Source organism: Cavia porcellus, unplaced genomic scaffold (genome assembly GCF_034190915.1).
Source record: "Cavia porcellus strain 051 isolate PalLab524CR breed Dunkin Hartley unplaced genomic scaffold, mCavPor4.1 scaffold_28, whole genome shotgun sequence".
NCBI lineage: Eukaryota > Metazoa > Chordata > Mammalia > Rodentia > Caviidae > Cavia > Cavia porcellus.
Genome location: NW_026947511.1, coordinates 27,705,690 through 27,727,213, shown reverse-complemented (window position 1 = coordinate 27,727,213; position 21,524 = coordinate 27,705,690). Strand labels below are relative to the sequence as shown.

General features: G+C 46.4%; 1 protein-coding gene across 8 annotated transcripts in view; it reads right to left on the bottom strand.

Moving 5' to 3' along the window:
• The window catches only part of Hkdc1 (hexokinase domain containing 1), a 47,723-nt gene extending 34,333 nt beyond the window's left edge, over positions 1–13,390 (bottom strand). For 2 of the 8 annotated variants that reach the window (XR_010044326.1, XM_063239612.1), the window contains exons 1-4: positions 13,070–13,390; positions 7,567–7,729; positions 1,323–1,471; positions 1,117–1,236 (exon numbers count right to left, since the gene is read on the bottom strand). Coding sequence is in view for 5 of the 8 variants with exons in the window: in XM_063239612.1 (XP_063095682.1) it covers positions 1,117–1,236; positions 1,323–1,471; positions 7,567–7,729; positions 13,070–13,132 (495 nt within the window). In the remaining 3 variants the exon portion in view is untranslated. The remainder of the gene's footprint in view (positions 1–1,116; positions 1,237–1,322; positions 1,472–7,566; positions 7,730–13,069) is intronic. The other 6 variants (XR_010044324.1, XM_063239614.1, XR_010044325.1 and 3 more) reach the window with 5 other exon arrangements.
• Positions 13,391–21,524: the final 8,134 nt, after the last annotated feature.

The window sequence follows — 21,524 nt, the reverse complement described above, 5'->3', positions numbered from 1 at the left end:
AGTTTGTATTTCCCAAATGACAGTTCAAGGATGATGATGTGTGATTTTAGCCGGGGCCCTTGCCTCTTACACTCTTGGCCTATTTTCCTATTGTCGGTTTTGCAGGCCTGTAATGCTTTCATTATTCTGTTTTGATCAGTTTTATACTATTTTGTTTAGTATGAATTCATTGTGTGTGAAGATGTAGACAACTATTTAGAGGACATTATATTATCCATTGTTGATCTCGTCTTGCTTGAAATCCTGCATCACTTACATTTATTTCTTTGCTCTGCTTTGTTCTGTTTTATTTTACCTTCTTTAAAATAAAACTAAACTAAAATAAAAAGAATTTTTAAAAATTAATATTAAAATACTTATACAAGTTTTTCCTTTTCCTGGAGTGTGTATACATTTTTTGGTGTGTGTATGTGTGTGTGTGTGTGTGTGTGTGTGTGTGTGTGTATACTTTCTTTTTGGCAGACTCTGTGTATACATCACAGCACCACACCAGATACTTAACATAGCTGTGACTAGAAAAAAAGCCTCACAATCCTAATAGTGGATATCTCTGGATGTGGGCATTAGAGGTGATTTCTATTTTCTTCTTTTTTAAAAAAGGAGGATAGATATTTAAAAATTTAACCTTCAAAAAGTATTACTAAATTATCATCACAGCATACATCTCTTTGGCTAAGACTTTTCTGTCCTCTTATTAGAAAAATTAAGGCCTTGGGGGTGTGGCTCAGGGACCACCGTGTGCTTAGCATGTGAGAGGCCCTGGGTTTAATGTGTGTGTGTGTGTTTCTTTTCATTCTCTTGTCCTTCTCAAAGCACTTTTAACTTCTCAGTGGATCTCCCCTAGCCCTGTCTCCCTCTCCTGGAGGCTCTTGAACCCCCACAGATCCCAAGAGGTCTTCCAGGGACCTCTGTGTACACTGAGGTCTGAGGACCACTGGAGACCATCCCACTCCACACACTGTGCCACGTGAAGGGCAGAATTGAGGCCTCACGCTGTGCCGCCTCAGCACCACGCAGAGAAAGAGACAAACAGACCAGAAAGGCCCGGCTGCTCTTTGAGTGCCCAGCCAGGCCTCGTCCTGCCCAGGCCCGCGTCTCTCACCCCGCTGGCCTTACCTCCTCCAACTTAGTCTGTCTGCAGGGGAAAGAAAAGGTAAAGCCGAGGGGTAACTTCTTGTGCTGCAGCCCTTTGGTCCTCATGAAATCCGCCAGGCAATCAGCCACGTATTCGAAGAGCTGCAGAGAGAAAGCACCCGGCATTGTGCTGGGGCACAGTTTCTCACGGCTGGGGCGAGGCCCGCTGCACCCACTGCGCTCCGTACCTCTGTGCCGTTCCCCCGGGTGATTTCGTTGGGCGTGGGGTAGAACTGACTCTCCATCTGGACATTCCGCTTCCCCTCTTCAGAGACTTGTACCTTCAAGACCCGAAACTTGGACCCTCCAAGATCCAGGGAAAGGAACTCCCCATTTTCTATGATGAAACAAAACAGTCACCAGCTGATGGGCATGTGCTCACAGCAAGCGCTGCGTTACAAGTTGCACATATAATAAATGCCCTCAAATCTCATGCCCACCCCGTGGCCTGGTTTTGTTGTGCCCACTTGTCTGAGCCAGTGCAGAAGGGGACTCAGCTGGGGTGTGACCAGGTCTGTCCAATTCCACAGCCTGAGCCCATCCCAACAGGCCCTGCAGGGAATGAACATGTGCAGCTGGAGAAGCCATCTGAGAACCCACTTGGTAGAGTGGACTGAGAAACAGGCCTGGGCCAGAGGTGGTGGTGCACACCTGCAATCCCAGCACTCAGGAGGCTGAGGCAGGAGGATTGTTGAGAGTTTGAGAACTTCCTGGGCTATAAAGTGAGCTCAAGACCAGCCTCAACTGTAGTGAGAGCCTGTCTCAGAAATTAAAAAAAAAAAAAGAAACGGACCTGGCAGGCGAGGCTCGTTCTAATGCACTGTCACTGCAGGGAGCAAAGGGAAGCTCGGAAAAAGGCATTAAAGGAAGGCAGGGGGCACGGCAAAGAGACACTAGCTTCATATAAGCCTCAGTCTGGTGGGCAAAGGAAAAAATACTCTGAGAGAGGGGTACAGGGGCCAAGTCATGGTCCTTCAGGTAGACAAGGATGTGTGCGCCAGAACCACCCCAAAAGGAGGACATAGAACCCGAACCAGCCTCACCCTAGAAAGATGCAGTTACAGAAAGATGGAAAGGAGGGCTGTGGCGGACGAGGCAGCCCACTCTGATGATACCCATCCAGGACTCCTGGCAGTCAGTACCTTCAGTGTCAGCCTCAGGTATGGGGTGGGGGTGAAGTGGGCACCCCCTTAAAGCAGTACCCTTTGCACAGACTCATCTGTGCCTGTGGAGTGGCTGCCTGTGCACACATAAGTGTAAAAGCTCCATGCCACAAACCAGACCCAAATGGCCTTGTTTCTCACTATGTGCCTGCCTGCATCTAAAGGGTCCCTGGCCAATCAGAATCACTCCTTGCAAACCAAGAAGTCCCATACAGAGGAATTTTGCTAATAGGTTTTGCACACTGAATTATCAGTGTCTCTGATCCAGAAGCCGGAGATGCTGAAATCAGGAAAGAAAACCTCACAAGGCCCAGTTCCATTGAGAACTAAATCCACTGTGGTTCCTGCACTCAGGTTCCCATGAGATCCTGAGTGTCTCCTTGAATCCTCACACAACAAACCTTTCTTTAGTTGCATACTAGGTGGTTTCTCTGTTCCCAGCAAAGAGTTACAGGCAAACCCTCCAAGGCCCTAGAAAGTACTGTTCAAGCTTTCATAGGAGAACACATCACTGTGAACCTCACTCACATGCAGATTGGGGTTCTGTGGAGGAAGACCTGAGATGCTGGATTTTTAAACACGCTCCCAGGTAGCCAAGGTATACAGTTACAAATAAAACCTCATTTCTAGACTCATTTGGCTCTATCTGTGTGTGTATGTGTGGAGACATCTGGAATTGTGGGGCTATCTGGAGCTTATCTCACCCAGATCAGCCCTGCAATGAGCATTGTGGAGTTGTTTATTACTGGGTAAAGGAATCCAGGAAGCCAGTTGTATGCTCCTCTAATCAGCACAAATCGTTCCCAGCATGAGATGTTCTCACTGATGCTGTCTTGGCATGGACACTGGTAGACCACACAATCACCACACAGATGTTCGCCAAGCAGCTACCCTGTACCAAGTCATCTGCCAGGTGCTAAGGCTGCAAAGAGGAAAGGCTGCAGGAGCCCTGGGGAGCCTGGCAGAAGTACAGTATGGAAAGAAGAGGTTTCTACCAAATGAGGCCAGGGTGACAGGGCAGACAAGCAGGGAAAGACAGCCCAGCCAAGAAAGCATGTTCCCCAGAAAGAGCAGACCATGAGCAAAGGACAGAGAGAACTTGTGGGTTTGTAGCAGAAATAGGGGCGAAAGGCAGTTTTGGGGTAAATGAAGGAGGATTTAGAAAAACCCACGCCACACCTAGGAACTTGGGCTTTGTCTAGAAGGTGAGAGAGCTATGGAAAGGTATAAAGCAAGAGAGAGCCCAGATCTGACTGGGGTTTGAGAAAATGCCTCCCGTACCATCCAGGGAGACAAACATCTGCCTGTGTTGGAACACATTCCTCCCTCTGTCCCCATGCTATGCCCTTATCACCTTGCAAATGCCTTGTTCCACAGTTTGTCAACACAGGAGACTGAAGATGGCATTTCATGGAAGCCCATGGTGCGATCCCTCCCATGATGTGGCTCTGACCCCAACAGAAGGAATCCCTGCACCTTGGGGAAGGAGGCCCTGGCCATGACCAGGACGAGGCAAGGGCAGCAGCGGGGCCTTCAGGGTCTTTACTGGCCACAATCAGGGAAACGGCCTCCCAGGAAGGGGAGACTTCTTTTGACAATGCTCCTGCCTCTGTGATCCTCAGAGCTGGAGTCCCTTCTTCTAGGCCACTGCCAGACCTGTGCCCACTCCTTCCCCACTCCCCAGGCTCTGCTCTCCCAAAGACCCACGAGACCAAATACATAGTTTCCTAGAGGTTCAGAGTCTGCCCAGGGAGGGGCCTGGGACACTTGTCTAGGAAATGCCCTGGCTGAGTCTGAATCCTGTGCCCAGGCAAACATGAAACCCTCCTCCTAGTGCAGACCCCTGGGCCGGACAGCAAACCCTGACTAACTCAGGCCTCCCTTGGCAGGACCAGGAGAGTGGCTGCAGGCAGAGGCGGAGAAGAGAGCCAGCGGGGATTGGGCCAACGACATGAAATCACCTTCTCAACCTTCCGTTCCGTGTTTCCTGTGTGCCTCCCTCTTCGACTGGCGGAGGGAAAGGCACAGACACCAACAGAACACCCTGCAGCAGCTCCCTGCCAACAGCCTTCCTCAGACAGGTTCAGGCAAGAGGAGGAGCAACCAGAGAGCTGGCAAACGCAGGAGGATTTCATGGGAAGCGGCTTCCATTTCTGAAATGGAAACCCTGGGGATTAGGAGAAACTTGCTTGCTTGGTTTTGTTAGCAATCATGAAATTACACCACCAGCTCACAAGAACTACAGAGGACCTGGGATGGCATCTGTGAGATTTTAAAGGGCTCCACATGACCTTAACAGGTCCCAATGAAGGGGTTCAAAAAAGTGCACTCCAAACCAGGTGTGGTGGCACACCCCTAGAATTCCAGCACTCAGGAGGCTGAGGCAGTATTATCTCAAATTCGAGACCACTCTGGCCTACAAAGTGAGCTCAAGGCCAGGCTGAACTGCATAGTGAGACCTTGTCTTTAAAAGACAAAAAAAAAAAAAAAAAGTCTCACTTCAAAATATGCCACTTTGGACCTGAAACTGAGTGCCCATGGGAGGCACAAACCCAGGAAGGGCTTTCCCTGGCCTTCCCTGAAGTACCCATTCTACCCTAGGCCAGCCCTGCCATGCAAGCATGCATACCTTCATCCTCTTCCTGAAATGTCACTATCTAAGGAAAATAAAACTCATATCACAGAAGAGACTGAAAATCAAATACTACACCCAGAACCCAGAGGGACTTTGTCCCCGGGCCACTGTCTACCCTAAACAATCATTTACAACAGCTCTGGAATTTCCTGTGCCTTTCTGTCCTCTCTGAGGAGGATATTTAGGTCACACTCACTTGGCCCCTCTTTGAGTTTCATATTGGGTGTGGTTCCTGTGCACATGTATGTGTTAATGTATTTGTGTGCTTTTCCCCTGTTGCTCTGTCTATTGACAGTTACGTCAACAGATTTAAAGACTGGAGTCTGAGAGACAGAGAGGGAGAAGCTCCCCTGGTCCCTCCACCAACAGCTTCACAAGTTAGGGGGATACACTGGTCACACTCATTTGCTGATGAGGACAGGAGCACAGTAGTCCTGGGACCTCCCAAGGGAACCTGCTCTTCAGGGACTTCACTGCCACTGACTTTCTGGGTGCTGCAGTGTGACTGTGACGAGAGGGTCTGTGAAGAGAGGTATGTGCCTCTGAGCCAGAGGGGGAGGAGTTTCTAGAACTCAGTCCGTCTCATTTCCTCTCCTGCTTCCTTCTGAAGCAGCCCTGGGCCTCAGAACCAGGCAAGGTCACCACCAGGTTGCTGTGGCCACACCTTGTCGGCATGTGGAGGAAGCCATCAGGACTTAGCCCCGGCACTCCTCACCCCTGCTACACACCCTATGACTCAGGCCAAATGTCCCTGTGTCACCTATCAAGGACTGCAGTCTCCTTGGCACTCCGTCCACACTGTCAGAGGCAGGAGGGCTGTCTTTCTCCAACCCTTATGCTCCTCCAGGTGGAGCGCTGCCCAAACCTAAGCACCCTCCCGCCAGCCAGGAGGGAGACCTCTCCCCTCACCATGCCCCAAGACCTGGCAACCAGCAGAGTCAGGCCACTTTGACCCCAGCATTGCCCCATGGGCTGCCTAGAACTGGCTAATCCATTCACAGGTCCCCAGCAGCTCCCCAGACAGTAGGTTCTGTCTTTGTCCTTCATGGCCTCCAAGTCCCTCAGCACTGGGACCCTGAAACTGGGCGAGTCCTTTGCACCTGGGTGCTCCCATCTGACCTGGCAGTAGCAGCCACCCCACAGTGTCCTCCCAGGAGTACAGGACACAAGGTCGAAGCATCCTATCAGTTCTTTCCCTCTTGTGGCTTTTTCCTGAAGCTGGGAATGGAGTTTAGGTGGAAACTCAGATTTCTTCTAGAGCACTGTGGGTTCTAATGCAAATAATGTTTCCAATCACTAAAGAGTCCACATCCTAATCCCTGGATCCTGGAAGTGTGTTAGGTCACATGACAAAGATATTTAGGTTGCAGTTTTTAAATAAAATCAAAATTTCTTATCAGCTGACCCTGAGGTGGAGGTTATCTGGGCTTATCTGAGCAAGAGGGAGGCAGAGGCAGACTATGCCACACTGTCGATCACGGAGTCAGGAAGAGGAGAGGGTCGAAGTGTGTAGGTTGCCCTGAGAAGCTGGAAAAAGCCAAGACCCTTCCCTGGAGCTTCAGAAGGAACACAGCCCTGCGGACACCTTGGCTTTAGCCCAGCCAGACCTGTTTCAAACTTCTGACCACCGTAAGAATACACCGTGTGTGTTGGTCCTCTACACCTGTGGTAAGGTGTTAGCAGCCTCCAGGCGAGACCTGGGAAGTTGTGTGTTCAGGAATCACCTGAAGTGAATTGGGATCTTAGGCTCGGGCAAATATGGAACTTGGTCCCAGTGCAGACCTTAACCTGAGACAGGAGATTAGCGCATAGCAAAAGCTGGCTGGAGAAATAGTCTCAACTGATAATTACAAGATCCCAGACGCCTGCGCAGAACGGTTCCCATGGCCCTGCACACGTACTTCCTATGAGAAGCCACTTTTTAGAAACAAGCTACCTGATAACAGGCCCATCAGTCAACTCCAGCCGATAACCCGGGGCTCCCAGCCTCATCCTTAAGAATAAAAGCAGCAATAGAAACCCAATACCTAGACCAGCTCTTTCATTTTGCAGATGGAAAAACCAAGTCTAAGCACTTGCTTGAGGTCACTAAGGAGGGACAGAACTGGGTCTAGAATCAGGGTTGAATTTTCATTTAGTATTTTTCATGGCATCCTGCTTCCTTTCCGGACACCTAGGTGGAGGCCACTTGCTGTCCGTTTGACACGGGCTCCAGGGTCTGATATGTAATGAGCTTTCCAAATGTCATGGTGAGTAAGGACCTGGCCTCCAGCAGCTGCTGACCCGGAGGAGACCCTCCTCCCCGAGATGGCAAGGTCTCTGAAAAGCACCTATCCCGCCCTGGGCCGCTTCCCAGAGAGAGGCAGTCAGTGACCTGCTGAGCTCAGAAAGCTAAGGGTGTACTCGATGGGCCAAGGGATGAGAGGCCACAGTCAGGGAGCGGACAGAATAAACAGGCCAAGATGGACAGCAAGGAAGCGAGATGCCTCGGCCTGTGGAACCCAAAGTTGTGTGGCAGGGCTGAAGTGGAAGTGGAGAGAGGGTGCAGGAGAGAGGGTGCAGACAGAACCTGGGGTGGAGGGGCCGACCTCAGGAAGCCAGAGGGCGAGTCCCAGCATCCTCAGCCCCACTCACCTGAGCCATCCGGAATGGCCCTGACGAAGGTGGGCAGCATCTTTACGGAGGCCGTGGGGTTGGTGTCCTTCCCCAGCCCCTTCTCCATCTCGGCCTGGAACCGTGCCATGATATCCAAAAGGGTCTCATCTGAAAGCCGCATGTGGTACAGGAACCTGTCCACCTGGAAGGATGCCTGGGTGTCAGAGGTAGCATCTGGGGGTGTTTGGGGACAGGTTCATGTCATGGCTTCCGAATGGTTCCTTACCTGACTCCTCAACAAGAAAGACAAAGGAGGGATTTGGCAGACCACGGCACAGAAAAAGGCTGAGGAGGGGCAGATGAATTCTTCTAAAAGACAATCTCTTAGCAAGAAGTGATTCCCTGTTATTTTGTTGGGACAACACAGGGTGGGTGCAGGATTTATAGAGAAGAATTCAAGGTTTCTAATTGCCAGCGCAGGGCCCTCACCAGTGGAAAACACAAACTATCACCTGAATTTTCATTTCCTGTACGTAGAAGTTTCTCTGGTCCAGTGATGGCAATAGATACATCCGAAACCATTTCCCTTTGTTATTGGCTGCTAGGAAGCTCTGAATTAAATTCAGTTTCCAACTGAGAGCTTTAAACTCTAGTTCTTTCAATTTCCATTTTGCTTTAATTGAGTTTATTTTAATTAAGATGAAGTTGAAGCTTTAAGGTCATCTCACAGTATCTTTGGAAACAAGAAGATGCCATCCCAATGTTAGAGCCTGTTTCTGGATGTCCCCCCAAAGCTTCATGCACTCATAGGTGGCACTCTAGGGTGTGTGATACTAGACTAGGTTACTGATGGGTTTTAGCATAGTTCTGGGTGTGGGTGATGGATTTACTGAAGTAGGAAGACCCTCCCAAAGTTCTGGGTATGGGTAGCACCAACTAGTAGACTTGCAACCTAGATGGAATAAAAAGAGAAAGAACCTCTCCTGCTTTCCCTGCCATGGGCTGTTTCTCCTCCACAGCGCCCTCTGCTGTGCCTCCCCGTATTGAAAGAAGCCAACCATGGACTGAAACCTCTACAAATTGTGAGCCAAAATAAACCTCTCCTCCTTTATTTGGGGTGTCAGGCGTTTTGTCCCAGCAACAAAAAAGTAACTAAGACATCCAGTAATCAAGCAATTGAGGCAAAGGACCGCTTCCCCAAGGGAAGGAAATTAGAAAAAACACTGTTGTGTACTCAGTCCACTCTATTGGTCAGATCGAGAGTGGCTGACAAATTCCTCTCCTATGCTAATGCTCTTCAATTGCTGGTGACCATCCAGAATCCAGAGGCTTATTGGGATGGGCTCTTGATGGGGCAGGAGAGGAGACACTGGCATATTCATCAACCCTATGATGTTCTCTGAGCCACTCAACCAAGTCATAAGAAGCCTTGGTCCCAGGCACGTTCCTGCAGGGAGTACACTGTTATATAAGTGAGCTTTCATGTATGTCACTCATCAAATTGCTGGCATCCCTGTGAAGCAGCCAGACAAGGCCCAAGTTATTTTGCTTCATTTACAGATGAGAGAAACCAGTCTCTGAGCTATAGAGTAGTATTAGTGGAGTCATAGTTAAATGGCAGAATTGGTCCTGTGCTGCAGTCTCCAGATCCCTTGCTCTCACAGCTGGTTTTGGCTCACGGCTCCATGTGTGAACCACAGACTAATCATACCAAAAGCCCAAGGTTCACATAACCTTTATCCTAGCACAGGAAGCAGCTATTATCTAGGTCTTGGGACAAGAAATCTAATCCAATGAAATGGTCCAGTGGCTCTGGGAACTTGGTGACCAGAGAAAGGCCAAAAACCCATTAGAGAATCATTAACAAAAAGGACAATTGAGCTTTCAGTGTATTGGAGAAGATGCCATGTAATCAGGTCAGGCTTCATTAAGAGCTTCCTACCAACTCTGAGTCTGTTGATGACTAATTGGTTGGTACAGCCACACACAAATAGAGAAAACTGGACAGAAGGGGTGTGACCCAAGTAATTGGGGTTGGGGAAGAGTAGGAAGCTTGCATGGGAACTGCCCATGATCTTTTAGTAGCACAATAAAGCCCCTCAGACAGTGCCTGGATCCCGTGATCTTATTGCTCAGCCTGAGACAACAAAGGGATTCCTGAGGCATCTCCAGAATGCCATCTTCCTACAAAGGCATGGTCCTTGAGGCCCTTTTGGGATTGTTTGTAAGCTACAGTCTAACACGGTCTTGTAGCCATTTGGTTAGGGGTGCTCTTTCAATAAATTAAAATTACGGCAGAAAGAACATCAACTTTGCAGTTTGTTGTACCCTCTCTCAAATAATGAATATTTGTTGGGACCAAATGAAAGCTTTTTTTTTTTCTAAGACAGGGTCTCATTATGCAGTTCAGGCTGCTTTTGAACTTGCTTTGTAGCCCAGGCTGCCTCAATCTCACAATAATCCTCCTGCCTCAGCCTCCCAAGTGCTGGGATTACAGGTGTTCACCACTATACCCAGCAAGAAAACTATTTTTTAATCCAAATAGGTGACCTGGGTGTGTGTAAACAGGGACATTGTCTCAGGCACTAAAGGAGAGAGCTTATATTGCAGAAAACCAGCCCCACTCCTGAAGAGTGGGACAAACCATGCCAGGGATGTCATCTAAACAGGAGAGCTGACAAGCATCGCAGTTACCTTAGAAAAAGCAAACTCCAAATCTTGATGCTCAGACCTGCTAAATTACAGAACATAGGAGAGGGAAGGTGCCTTCGAGATCACTCAGTCCAAAGGTCTAATACTATGAATCAAGAGTCATAAAGAAGTTCCACTCTTTGGCCTACTTATTTCCGTTCGGCATCTTTGTCCTCAAGAAATAACCCTAATTATGGAGAACAATAAATGTGTAACACTGATTATCACAGTGGTATGGATTTTCATTGTAAGAAACTTGGCTTTTATTGCAAGTCAAATAAATAAAATTTTGAGCACAGAACCTAAAGGCTCTGACTTATATATGGCAATATTTTAATTGTCAAAGTAAGTGTTTTGTAAGGTATCTTAATGCCTACAGGGTACAGCTAATCAACTGACACATCTACTTAACTGAATATTCAGAAGATATTAGAAAAGAATCATGACAATAACAGAGAGACAGACACAAGTGGTTACATTAACAGTAGTAAGGGAAGGAGACGTGGGCATCCATCCGGCAGGCAGGATGGTGTTCACTATTACAAATTAATTAAAGATGAGATCAAAGGTAGCATTTCCACCTTTTCATAAGGTTGACTTATTGACTTACTGAACTGTAAAAAATACACATTGACAACTTAACCAGTCCTGTTCTTATGGACAAGCAATGAGCAGGTCAGTGACCAGGCTGGCCAGTGTTATCAATAGGTCAAATAATGTCAATGTATTGCTCTGGAAAAGAAGCTATCAGTGTGCTTTCTCTTTTCCTCTTTCCTTTTTGTTTTATTTTTCTCTTACAACAGGAGATTGTAAAACCTGTCTCAGAACAGGAGCAGTAACCCTCACAGATAAGGATGGCCCAGGGCCTTGCCCAGTCTAGGGGCATGAAGCACACAAATTAAATCAGGCTGCCTGGCGACCAGGCGGGAACACAATGTGCCTTTTGCCCAGGCAAGTCTTTATTATACGGAAAAAAAGTTCTCAGATCCTGTGACTCCATCCAACAATCATAAGCCAGTTTCTCACATGACCTTGCTTAGAGCAACTACGAGGTGCCCCTGACTCTCCAGCCCCCACAGGCAGGGGGAAGGTCCACTCCAGGTATTGACAAAGGCTGACCCTTCTTCCAGAAGGACCGGCAGCAAACACATCAGGGGAGCCTGAGCTTCCAAGGGACTGAGCCTGTGCCTGTGCTGGTGGACAAACATAATCCGCCTTCCTGGGAGGTAGAACAAAAGGCCAACCTCCCCATAGGGCCAAGGAAATGAGATGACTTTGCAGGGCCAGAGGTTTCAAGGTCCCAAAGGCTCCTCGTGTGGGTAGGAGAGACACTGTGCTGTGCAGTTTACGTCTTTGCTAAGCGCTAGCAACACAGTGAACTCGGGAAGCAGGGCTACAGAGAGCGCTCTACCTCGTTAAACAGCCAGTAGAGGGCTCTGTGAATCTCATCAACAGGGGAAGGTTACACCGGGTTAAATCAGGACTAATTCATATTGTTAAATTTGCTGCAACCTCTAACCTAACACTTTAACAAAGCGAATTAGTGGGAATTTGTCCCACTTAGCACACGAGGGCTTCCAGGCTGCGCCTCCTCTCACTGTGAAAGGCGGGAAGGCATTGTGGCAAATGGAAAGTTTGGAGAGGCGTCTGCTGGTGTAGATGTCATCCTCATTTCACCTGAAAAACCTGAGTGACCTTGGCTGAGTCTGCCCACCAAGAAGACTTCTGTTATCTATAAACCCAGAGACACCAGGGCCCGGGGCCTTTCTGCCCACAGCAAGGCAGGCAGCCAGGCTGGGCTCCCTGCAGCTCCCTGGCGAGAATCCTGCTTACCTCACCTTGGAGTGGATTTTGTAGACTAATTCCTGGGGCAAAGGGACAAAATGATGCACATCATTAATAGCACATCATTGGCAAATACCCTGCGCCAATCAATAATAAATATTCCAAGTATCATAATGACATCTCAGCCATACACAGGGGCTCATAGCTATAGTCCCAGCTAGGCAGGAGACTGAGGCAGGAAGATGGAGTTTAAAACCAGCCTGAACAATTTAGTGAGATCCCATCTGAAAAAAGATTAAACCTTGTTTCCCTTTGGGTGCACATATTTTATGTTTTCAAATACATGAATAATCAGATCTACTTCAGAAGTTCTTTTATTTATTTATTTTGTCTTTTTGAGGCAGGGTCTCTCTATGCAGTTCAGGCTGGCCTTGAGCTCACTTTGTAGCCCAGGCTGGTCTCAAACTCACAACAATCCTCCTGCCTCAGCTTCCCGAGTACTAGGATTACAGGAGTGTGCCACCATAGCTGCCTACTTCAGAAGTTTTTAAAAGTTCTTTACAAGTGACTGTCATGCTCCTACATCCCCTGAATAGAGGATTAACCTCCTCAGGTTTTCTAAAGACTCTCCTCAGCTCTACCCACAGATATCGGCCAGGAAGTTCTGAGCAGAATTCAGGGTTCAGGACACAGTGCAATACCAAGGAGTGTAGCAGACTGACTTCCCCTCCCTGCTCAAGGTTCTGAGATTTTAGGTAGGAGCTTGCTATGTTCCCCAGGCTGGGCTCACTCTTGTGATCACACTAGTTCAGCCTTCTGTGTGGTGAGTAGTGGGAATTGCATGCATGTATATCCACATCCATTCCCCTCTAAACCCCTGTTTTCTAATAAGTCCCCTTAAATCCTTTTTCTTTTTCCTCTTTTTTTTTATTTTAATAATCAAACTCAGGGCCTAGCGTGTGCCAGGGAAGTGCTGTACCACTGAGCCACACCCCGCTCTTAAATCCATTTGAGGTAAGCACAGAATTGGTTCCGTCAGTGAGGAATGAGCTTTGGGAGTCCTTACCTTCTTGATCTGATCCTCCTTCAGTTTGGTGAAGTAAAATGCCATCAAATGTACCGCAAACATGATCGTGAAGTTGGGTTTCTCCTGAGACAGCCGGAGATTTCTGTGCACCGTTTACTTCCCTGTGTCTCTGGCACCCCTGACACTTCCAGTTCAGGCTGGGAGCTGGGTGCTTCCAACTAAATACCTCCAGCCTGCCTCGTTCAATGATTAAACTTTGCCCGGTCTCTGGTCCCTCCCTCACCACACACTTAATTGTCTAATAGGAGGCCCTGGTGGTAGCTCAAGGCCAGTGGAGGGAAGGCCAGAACTGATGAGTTGTATGACAATTAGAGAATCAGGTGGCCCCAAATCTTGTTGCTAAGCAATGCTCTCGGGCCAGTGCTCCACCAAGTCCACTCAGCCGAGGAAAATCTTCTGAGAAGTTAGGCACTAAACAAAGCAAATTTTCATCCAGTAGAGCTGGACTGCAAATTTCCAGTCCTTAGGTTTCCTCTTTGGTTCCTTTCTCCTCTACCCAGTGACAGAGTTCCCGTGAATTCCTGACCCTCTGAAGCACTGTCTTACTAAAGACTAACTAGTGTCCAGCTCAGGAGAGATTCCAATAACGTTGGGGCAAATTCCCCCGTCTGTGACAGACCAGATCTCTTAGATAACAGCCCATGGTTAATGGAAAACAATCAATATGGGTTTATCTACTCACGATGTTCAGCTAGACAACTAGTTCACAGGTAGTGACTCAGAAAAAAAATTACACGAAAGAAAGAATGAACTGACTTTCTTAAGACTCACTGAAAAACTGGCGATGGAGAGAAAAACTAAAGTTACAGATGGAAAAGATTTTATGCCACTGAGATTTGGTTCACTCGCTTATCTCACTCATCATAAAAAAGGGACCAGTGCACAGGAGCAATAACACCCAAGGCCATTGGCTGGCCAGTGAAATCAGTGACAAGTGTTAGTAGGGGCAGGCAGAGAGGGAGTCCCATTTCATAGATGAGACAGCTGAGGACCAGAAAGGTTAAGGGACTTATTTAAAATCACAAAGCTGACTAATTGCTCAGCCAGGAATTAATCCCAGGAGTTTGATTTGAGAACCCAGATTCTCAAGCTTCTCCTTCTCCATGCAGATACTCAGTTGATAACCATTAGCAACACTCTGTTGGGTCATCAGTAAGAATTTCAACTACTTGAAAAACTAAACAGAGATAACACTTCAATACTTGGGAATTCAATACAACACTTGGGAATTTCCTTCCCAAGCGGAGGAAAAAGGCAAATAAAAAATGCTTAATTCTCATGCCCCAAATACATACAAATCAAATGTCTTGTAAAATCAGCAACTGACCAGATGTGATAAAGAAGACGTGCCGGGAACCCCAGCGTGTCTTGCTGTCATGTGGCACCTGCTGCTCACTACATGGGGCCTCTGGGAGAAACACGTTGTTCGGCTCTGTTGACAGTCACATCTTTGTCTTTTTTTCTACTGCAAAATCTCATTAGTCAAAACAATAACTGAACCATTGCCTGGGCAGGGGACCTTCAACAGCTGCCTGTGCAGAAGCCAGCAATTTTCCAACCAGTTCTCTACCAATCCGTGGTGTAGATGAGCCGCTGGGCATCTGGCCTTGGCTCACAACACAGCGGGTGGTCGGTGTTCATTCAAAATCACTCTGGACACTTCTCAGAGTGATGTAACAGACTCCCAGATTGGGAACCCCTATCCTTTCCGTCTGTTACCCTTCAAACTGTGAGTTTTAACTTCTTCACTTAACCTACAAGCAAAGGTTAATCTTCAGTTCAAAAACTCCTTCAGTTCCTCAATCCTGGTAGCATTGTTGGTGTTCAGAACAGATCTGTATACCATCACCTACACTGGCCAAGGATAACATTCTGGGGGAGGTTACCTGCTCACGAATGGTAACGGTACTTGTTTTAATTATCCCAGTGAAAAACTGACTGCAGTGCATATAGTAACAGCTGACACTGGTGTGTACAACACAGGCATAAGAAATAATAACAGGATATAGCTCAGGCGCACAGCGCCTGCCTGGGAAGTGTGAGATTGTGAGCTCAATTCCTGGTACAAAAAAAAAAGTAACAGTGGTCAGTGGGCAAAAGGAAATAAAAAAAGGTCTCTGTAATCTCCTGGATGCTTGTATGAGTCAGACAGGCAGACTTCGGAATTTTAATCAGGTGAATGAGCCCAGAGGATTTTCGTGTGTTGCATCATGTTTTAGTTTAAGCACATTAGCATCCACAGTCCGGGTCTGAGTCAGCTGACTGAACCAGGAAGCTTAATGATTATTAAAGATCGTGTGTATCTGGAGTCATCTAGCCTGGCCCTCTTCATTTTATAGAATCAAGACAAAATAGCTACGTTATTTTACCATTTTTTTGTCTTCTGATTTTTCTAATCCAACCCTTGGAATGTTTCAGCTTTATAAGGCTTTGTGTAGACTCCACCCACACCCACCAGAGCCTGACCACAGGAAGAGACCAGAGTCCGAGAATGGTGCCTCTCTAGCTTTCTCAACTTTTTGTCCACAAAAACACTAAGAATAATGTGCTTCATCTGTTTTTACCAGAGCCAATCACCTGTCACATCTGGAGCAGGGCTCATGCCCAGACTGCCCTTAGTCTCAATAAGAAGTGCACCTATGCACAGATGGGAGCCTGGGGGAGAGAGGGTCTCAGGAACTCGGGGCGTAGAGTGGAACATCCCAGCCACTGGCTCCCCCGGGCTCCTGCATCGTCACTGGTGGGGGCAGACCACAGTGCGCATGTCTGAAGTCCAAAAGCTGCCGCCTGGTGCGCCTGAGGACTAACTGCGCAGGCGCTTTTGCCAAGTGGTGCCCTCTAGAGAACAAATGTGCTGTGGGAAGTGGAGCATGACTTAATTCTGTTTGTCACTTGGAGACTGCTGGTTATGCCAGCATATTAACAAGCCGGTTCGCTCATGGTCCTCAGCTTGGGTTGGCAACCCAGCCACGTTTTGCCAAGAGCAAGATCATGAGACTTCAGATGCTGATTATTTTCTGCCTATATTAAAGATGTGGATGAAAAGCCAGCCAGGGTGCTCCGTGGCAGCAAGATGCCTTTTAGGCAGCTGATGGCAGAATTTGGTGGCATTGTCACTGCTGGCTGTAACTGCAGTCAGCCTCTGCCGCCAGTGGGAGATGCCAGCCTGGCTCAGCCAAGACAGTGCTGTGTCTCCTGCTGATGCATCAAAAAGCACGCAGGACTCAACTCAGAAAATCGAGTTCCTGCCACTCCTGCATACATCATTTGATCTAAGAAGAGAGTCAGAGCTGCTGGCCCTGCTGCCCAGTGCTCTTTAACTCTGTTTAGAACAACAGTGCAGCATGCTGCTGACACTCATGTAATTTCCAGTGATGGAGAATTAGTGTATTATGCAAGTAGAAATACCCCTTCTCACAACAGAATGCTATTAATAAAATGTCTTTTGTTCCCACTTCAAAAATAATAATGAAAGTGAGATGTTTTGTGGCAAATTTGGGAGTAAGTTTAAGACTGTAATTCCAGCATTTTCTCTAGGTAAATGCCACAGCTTTGATCACTGCCAGCAAATATTCTCAGGGCAAATGGGAAATGGATTAACTAAGATGACCGCGTTTCTCTGATCTTTTCCGCAAGCTACACTTTCCAAAGCAGAGCATCCAGTGCAGCATCTGTCCAGGGAGGCATCCCCACACGACAAGAGGGCAGTGGCCACAATGCAGCCTTGCACACTGCACCAGGAGAGCCCCACTCAGGTGTCTGCTTGCAGGGTGGGTGAGCAAATTGTCATGAGGCCAAAACCTTAGTGCCTTTGATCCAAGGCCTCAGTGCATTGTGCAGCAGAGGGAGGTGATATGCAGCTGTGCCACCTGCAGGAGAGGGAGGAAGGCCAGTCCCAAGGGAGCACTGCATACACGTAACACGCTAACAGCATGTATTTCTGTCTGAACGTCATTGGTGAAAGCGTTGGTTTTTTTAAAGGCAGCAGTGTTTTGTGGCGGTTGTGGTGGTTGTCGTTGCTGCTGCTGCTGCTGTGTTTTCTTTGATTTTGGTGTATTTCATCCCAATCTTGATCAAACCTTCTCTTTCAGGAGTTTATTATGGAAGATTGTCACACTAACCTTTTAAAGGGAAAGATGAAGGAACTAATGCAAACTTTCAGCCAGAAAGTAAAATAAACATCCTGAATGTGAAAAATTAAAGCTCTACGTAGCTGTGCAAAGAGGTGCAGGCATCTTATGAACACTTTAATTTTCATTCAAGCACACACAGTAAGGGTCACTGAGTTAAAGTGTGTTATCCATCTGGTTCAAATCTTCTGTTACAGAGGAAAACACCGCTGCCCTTGTCTCTATTTCCTGATAGAGCTCTACTTTAATCTACATGATCTCTTTGGCAAGGCCCCAAAATAGTACCTGCTCTAAGTACTGGGTATGGGAGTCTGATAAAATTGGTTTTCCTTGGATGCTTACAATATTAATTCCAGAGCAATCTTCACTCTCCCCTTTTGCAGATGAAGGAGCAGAAGCCCAGAGCCCCACTGGTATGTGGTAGACTGGAGTGCACTGTGGCTGTCTGACTCGGGGGCCCTGCTTAACCTCACCGGCTCTCAGCACCCTGGAGGCCCGACATGGGAGGCGCGTTTGGCTGGAAACTCCCCGTCTTTAGGGAACACAGTGGAAAGCACTCTGGTCCTGGTTCTTATTAGGGCTCTTCCTTCCCTGAATGTGAAGGGCCAAGTTCTTAGCTGTAAAAGGCTCGTAGCCACCTCAGTGGTAGCCTTATGAGATCAGAAAACGAAAGGCAGGTGATCCTATTGGGCACAATTAAACCATCTCCTGAATCGAATCCTTCATGAGGCTAGCGACCCTCCTCCCTTAAAATTCCTGTTTCGTCTCACTCCATTTGGTTCCTTTGGATAAGAAAATGACTGCAACCTTTCAGCCCATTCAGTAAAACACAACCATAAACCATTAGAAGGTGCCTGTTCCATTTATGGGAATTATAGAAATAGGAATTTTATGAAAAATTCTGCTCCTAGCCAGGTAAAGCAGTGAACACCTATAAATCTAGTACTTGAGAGGCTGAGGCAGGAGGATTGCCACAAGTTCAAGGCCAGCCTGAACCACATAGTAAGACCTTGTATCAAAAAACAAAACCAGCTGGGGATTTAGCTCAGCGGCATAAGGGCCTGCCTTGTAAGCAGGCAGTCGTGAGTTCGATCCCTGGTACCAATAAAAAAGAAAAAGACAAAAAAAAAATTAAAAAAAAAAAATTCTGTTCCATTACTAAAGAAAACAGGCCTTGAATGCTGCACTGTGTTCTTTTTAAGGGTAAACTGGAAAGTAAGTAGTCCATAATATAAATCAGTCTTCCCTGCTGATATTCCATTTGTTACAGAACAATGAAAGCGTATGACAGCAAACATCCACAGGAAGAAAATCAATGTAGAAACTCCCAAGCTCTACCAGTAGTTACAGTTACAATGGTGTCTCTATGGGGTCAACTACAAATTAAACCAAAAGGTGAACCTCAACAAGTTCCAAAAAAATGCATCAAGTCATTTTTATAGGTTTATTGCTAAGTGCGAGAAGACAAGAGATGCTCATGAAGAAATCATACCACTATTTTTCATCACAATCACGTCAAGAATCCATTATGAAACACACCAAGAAAGACAAGCCATACAAGAAGATGCAATTCAAATGACTTTATACCGTTTAACACTGAATTACAATTGCGATTACACAAAACAAGCAACTTCTAAAGCAAATAACACTCTGGTTAAACCTGGGTTAAACCCATGCAGACCCGAAAATAAGGGATTAATAAGAGATCTTAACATAATTTTGGAAATAGAAGAGCTCAGCAGAGAAAGTAAGGAAACACTGAAACTTAGGTGTTTGCATAGGGTGATTCCACTGAGATGCAAGCTGGTGACATGTGTCAAATTCTAAAAGTGGTCAGAAGTGGAAAGTTAGCTACCTCAGGAAAGCAGGGGGCAAGCACGGAGCTGAAAGCAAGAAGCTAGTTAAAAATCTACGTAAGAGAGCTCCAGAGTTCCGGCCATGGAGGGATTCGGGCAGCCTATTCACCCGCCCTCTCGGTAAGCGTCTGCAACGCGGGCCAGGAGAAGAACCATTACCTGTGAGCCAACTTCCACGGGAGCTGAAAATCAAGCACCGTTCTCCCACCTCTCCCCTTCCCGCTTAGCTACTGGGGATAGAAGTTTCAACATCTCTTGGGAGGATGACCATATGCAGTACAGCAAATATGGGGGGGATTTCCTTCTATCTTCTGTTTGAAGGCATAGGTTGTTTTCACTTTTTGTTATATTTCTTTTGCTCTATTCAGTATTCTCAATTCGTTTTACAATGTTCTATTTTTGGTTTGATTTAACAATACGTAATTGACTGGATAGCTATTGTTAAATTAAAGAGATATACCATAGTACTTAGTATACCATAGTAGATATGTTAGTATAGTACTTAGTATACCATAGTAGATATACCATAGTATAGATATAGTATACCATAGTAGATATAGTACTTTGATATACCATAGTACTACTATCCCAGTATCCTACTGTGAAATTCTGTACCAATTTCACAGCATTGTCTCGATTGGCTTTGTTCTGTCTTATGCTGTTGCACAATTGCTACTTTCAAAATTAAAAAAAAATACATGTTAAGACCCATGCACGTGTAGAATCTATGAACAGTCTATGAGAACTGATCTTATGACAATTGATGAAATGAACAGATACTTTGAAGAAAAGGAGACACTAAAATAGCCAGTGCTGGTCCTGGAGTGTCATAATGTGAAACCCAGCAACAGTGTTATTCTTTGTTCAGAGTGATATTAGCCTGCTTGGGTTTATTGAAAGTCAACATAATTGAAGATATGGGTAACTGCATGTATGTTTAAGTGTATAGGATTGATAACCATATTTCTAAGTTTTTGTTGGATAGTTGAACAGAACTGGTTGCAGTTTCACTGTTTGAATCCCCACTTTATATGCTCCAATTTAGTATCTTGAATAACTATTTGTAAGAAGACAATCTGCAGTCATCAACTAGTGATTTCTTACTGTTTATTTTTCTTTGAAAGTATGTATTATTACTATCCATTTTCTGTTTTTTTAGTCTTTCTTTAAATTCAGTTTTAAAAAGAAGACACTACAATACCCAGTGCTGATCATGCAGTGTCATGAAGTAAAATCCAGCAATACTATTATTCTTTGTTCAGAATAATTTTAACCTATTTTAGTTTGTTTAATCTAAACATAAATGAAGATATGGATAAGTCGTGTATGTTTAAATGTATAGGATTGACAACCATGTTACTAAGTTTTGGTTGGACAGTTGATTAGAACTTTTTGCAGTCTCTCTGAATTCCCACTTTACATGTTCCATGTTTGTACCTTGAACAACTATTTGTAAAACGACAACATCAACTAGTGATTTCTTACTCTTTTTTTTTTCTCTGAACGTATGTACTATTTCTACCTATTTTCTGTTTTGTTTAATCTTTCTTTAAATAAAAAAAAAATCTACATAAAAAGTAGTTAGGCCCCAGCCCATGGGAGCCTGGGCATTTATTCTCTGGAGAGACTGGGACCAGAGCACTGGGCACCACAGCAAGCAGGAGCAAGGCACAACCCTGAAGAGAGAGCGATCCAGTGAAACCCTACATTGAACAACAGATCCCAAACCACTTTGCCTGTGCAGCCTCCACCACAGACCTCTCCCCATCTTCTGCCCTGGAAGGAGGTAGGGAGCTCTATTTTTCCTCTGGTGAGACTAAATGGCCTCAGGAAAAGTTTAAAACCCTCGCAGGTTCAAGAGCCAAACTATAGAAATAGCAAACAGATTGGCGGTTCCCAGGGATACAAGAGAAGGGAGGGTTGGGTAAGCGAACCAGGGGTTCTCAGGGCAGTGAAACTCCCCCTGAATGATACCAGAAAGGGAAGTAATGACACAATACTCTTGTCAAACAGAGAATGAGCTTTGATGTTTATGAATTTAAGAAAGTAATTTCTTGAGCCAGGCGTGGTGGCTCATGCCTGTAATCCTAGCACTTGGGAGGCTGAGGCAGGAGGATCGTTGCGTGTTTGAGACCAGCCTGGGCTACAAAGTGAGCTGAAGGCCAGCCTGAACTGCATAGCGAGACCCCGTCTCAAAAAGACAAAAAACAAAATGTGATTTCTGGGACTGGGGGTGTGGCAGAACATTGCCTAGCACGCCCAAAGCCCAGGTCAGAACTCTAGCCCCAATAGCAATAATGATGATAATAATAAAATCACGATGATGGTATAGGAAGGAGGGGGAGAAGAGGAGGAGGAGCTCAGGGATGCAGCGCAGTGACACAAGTATCCAGCTGTGTTACAACGTGTAAAACAGCCTGGCACCATCGTGCAGCCTGTACCATCAAA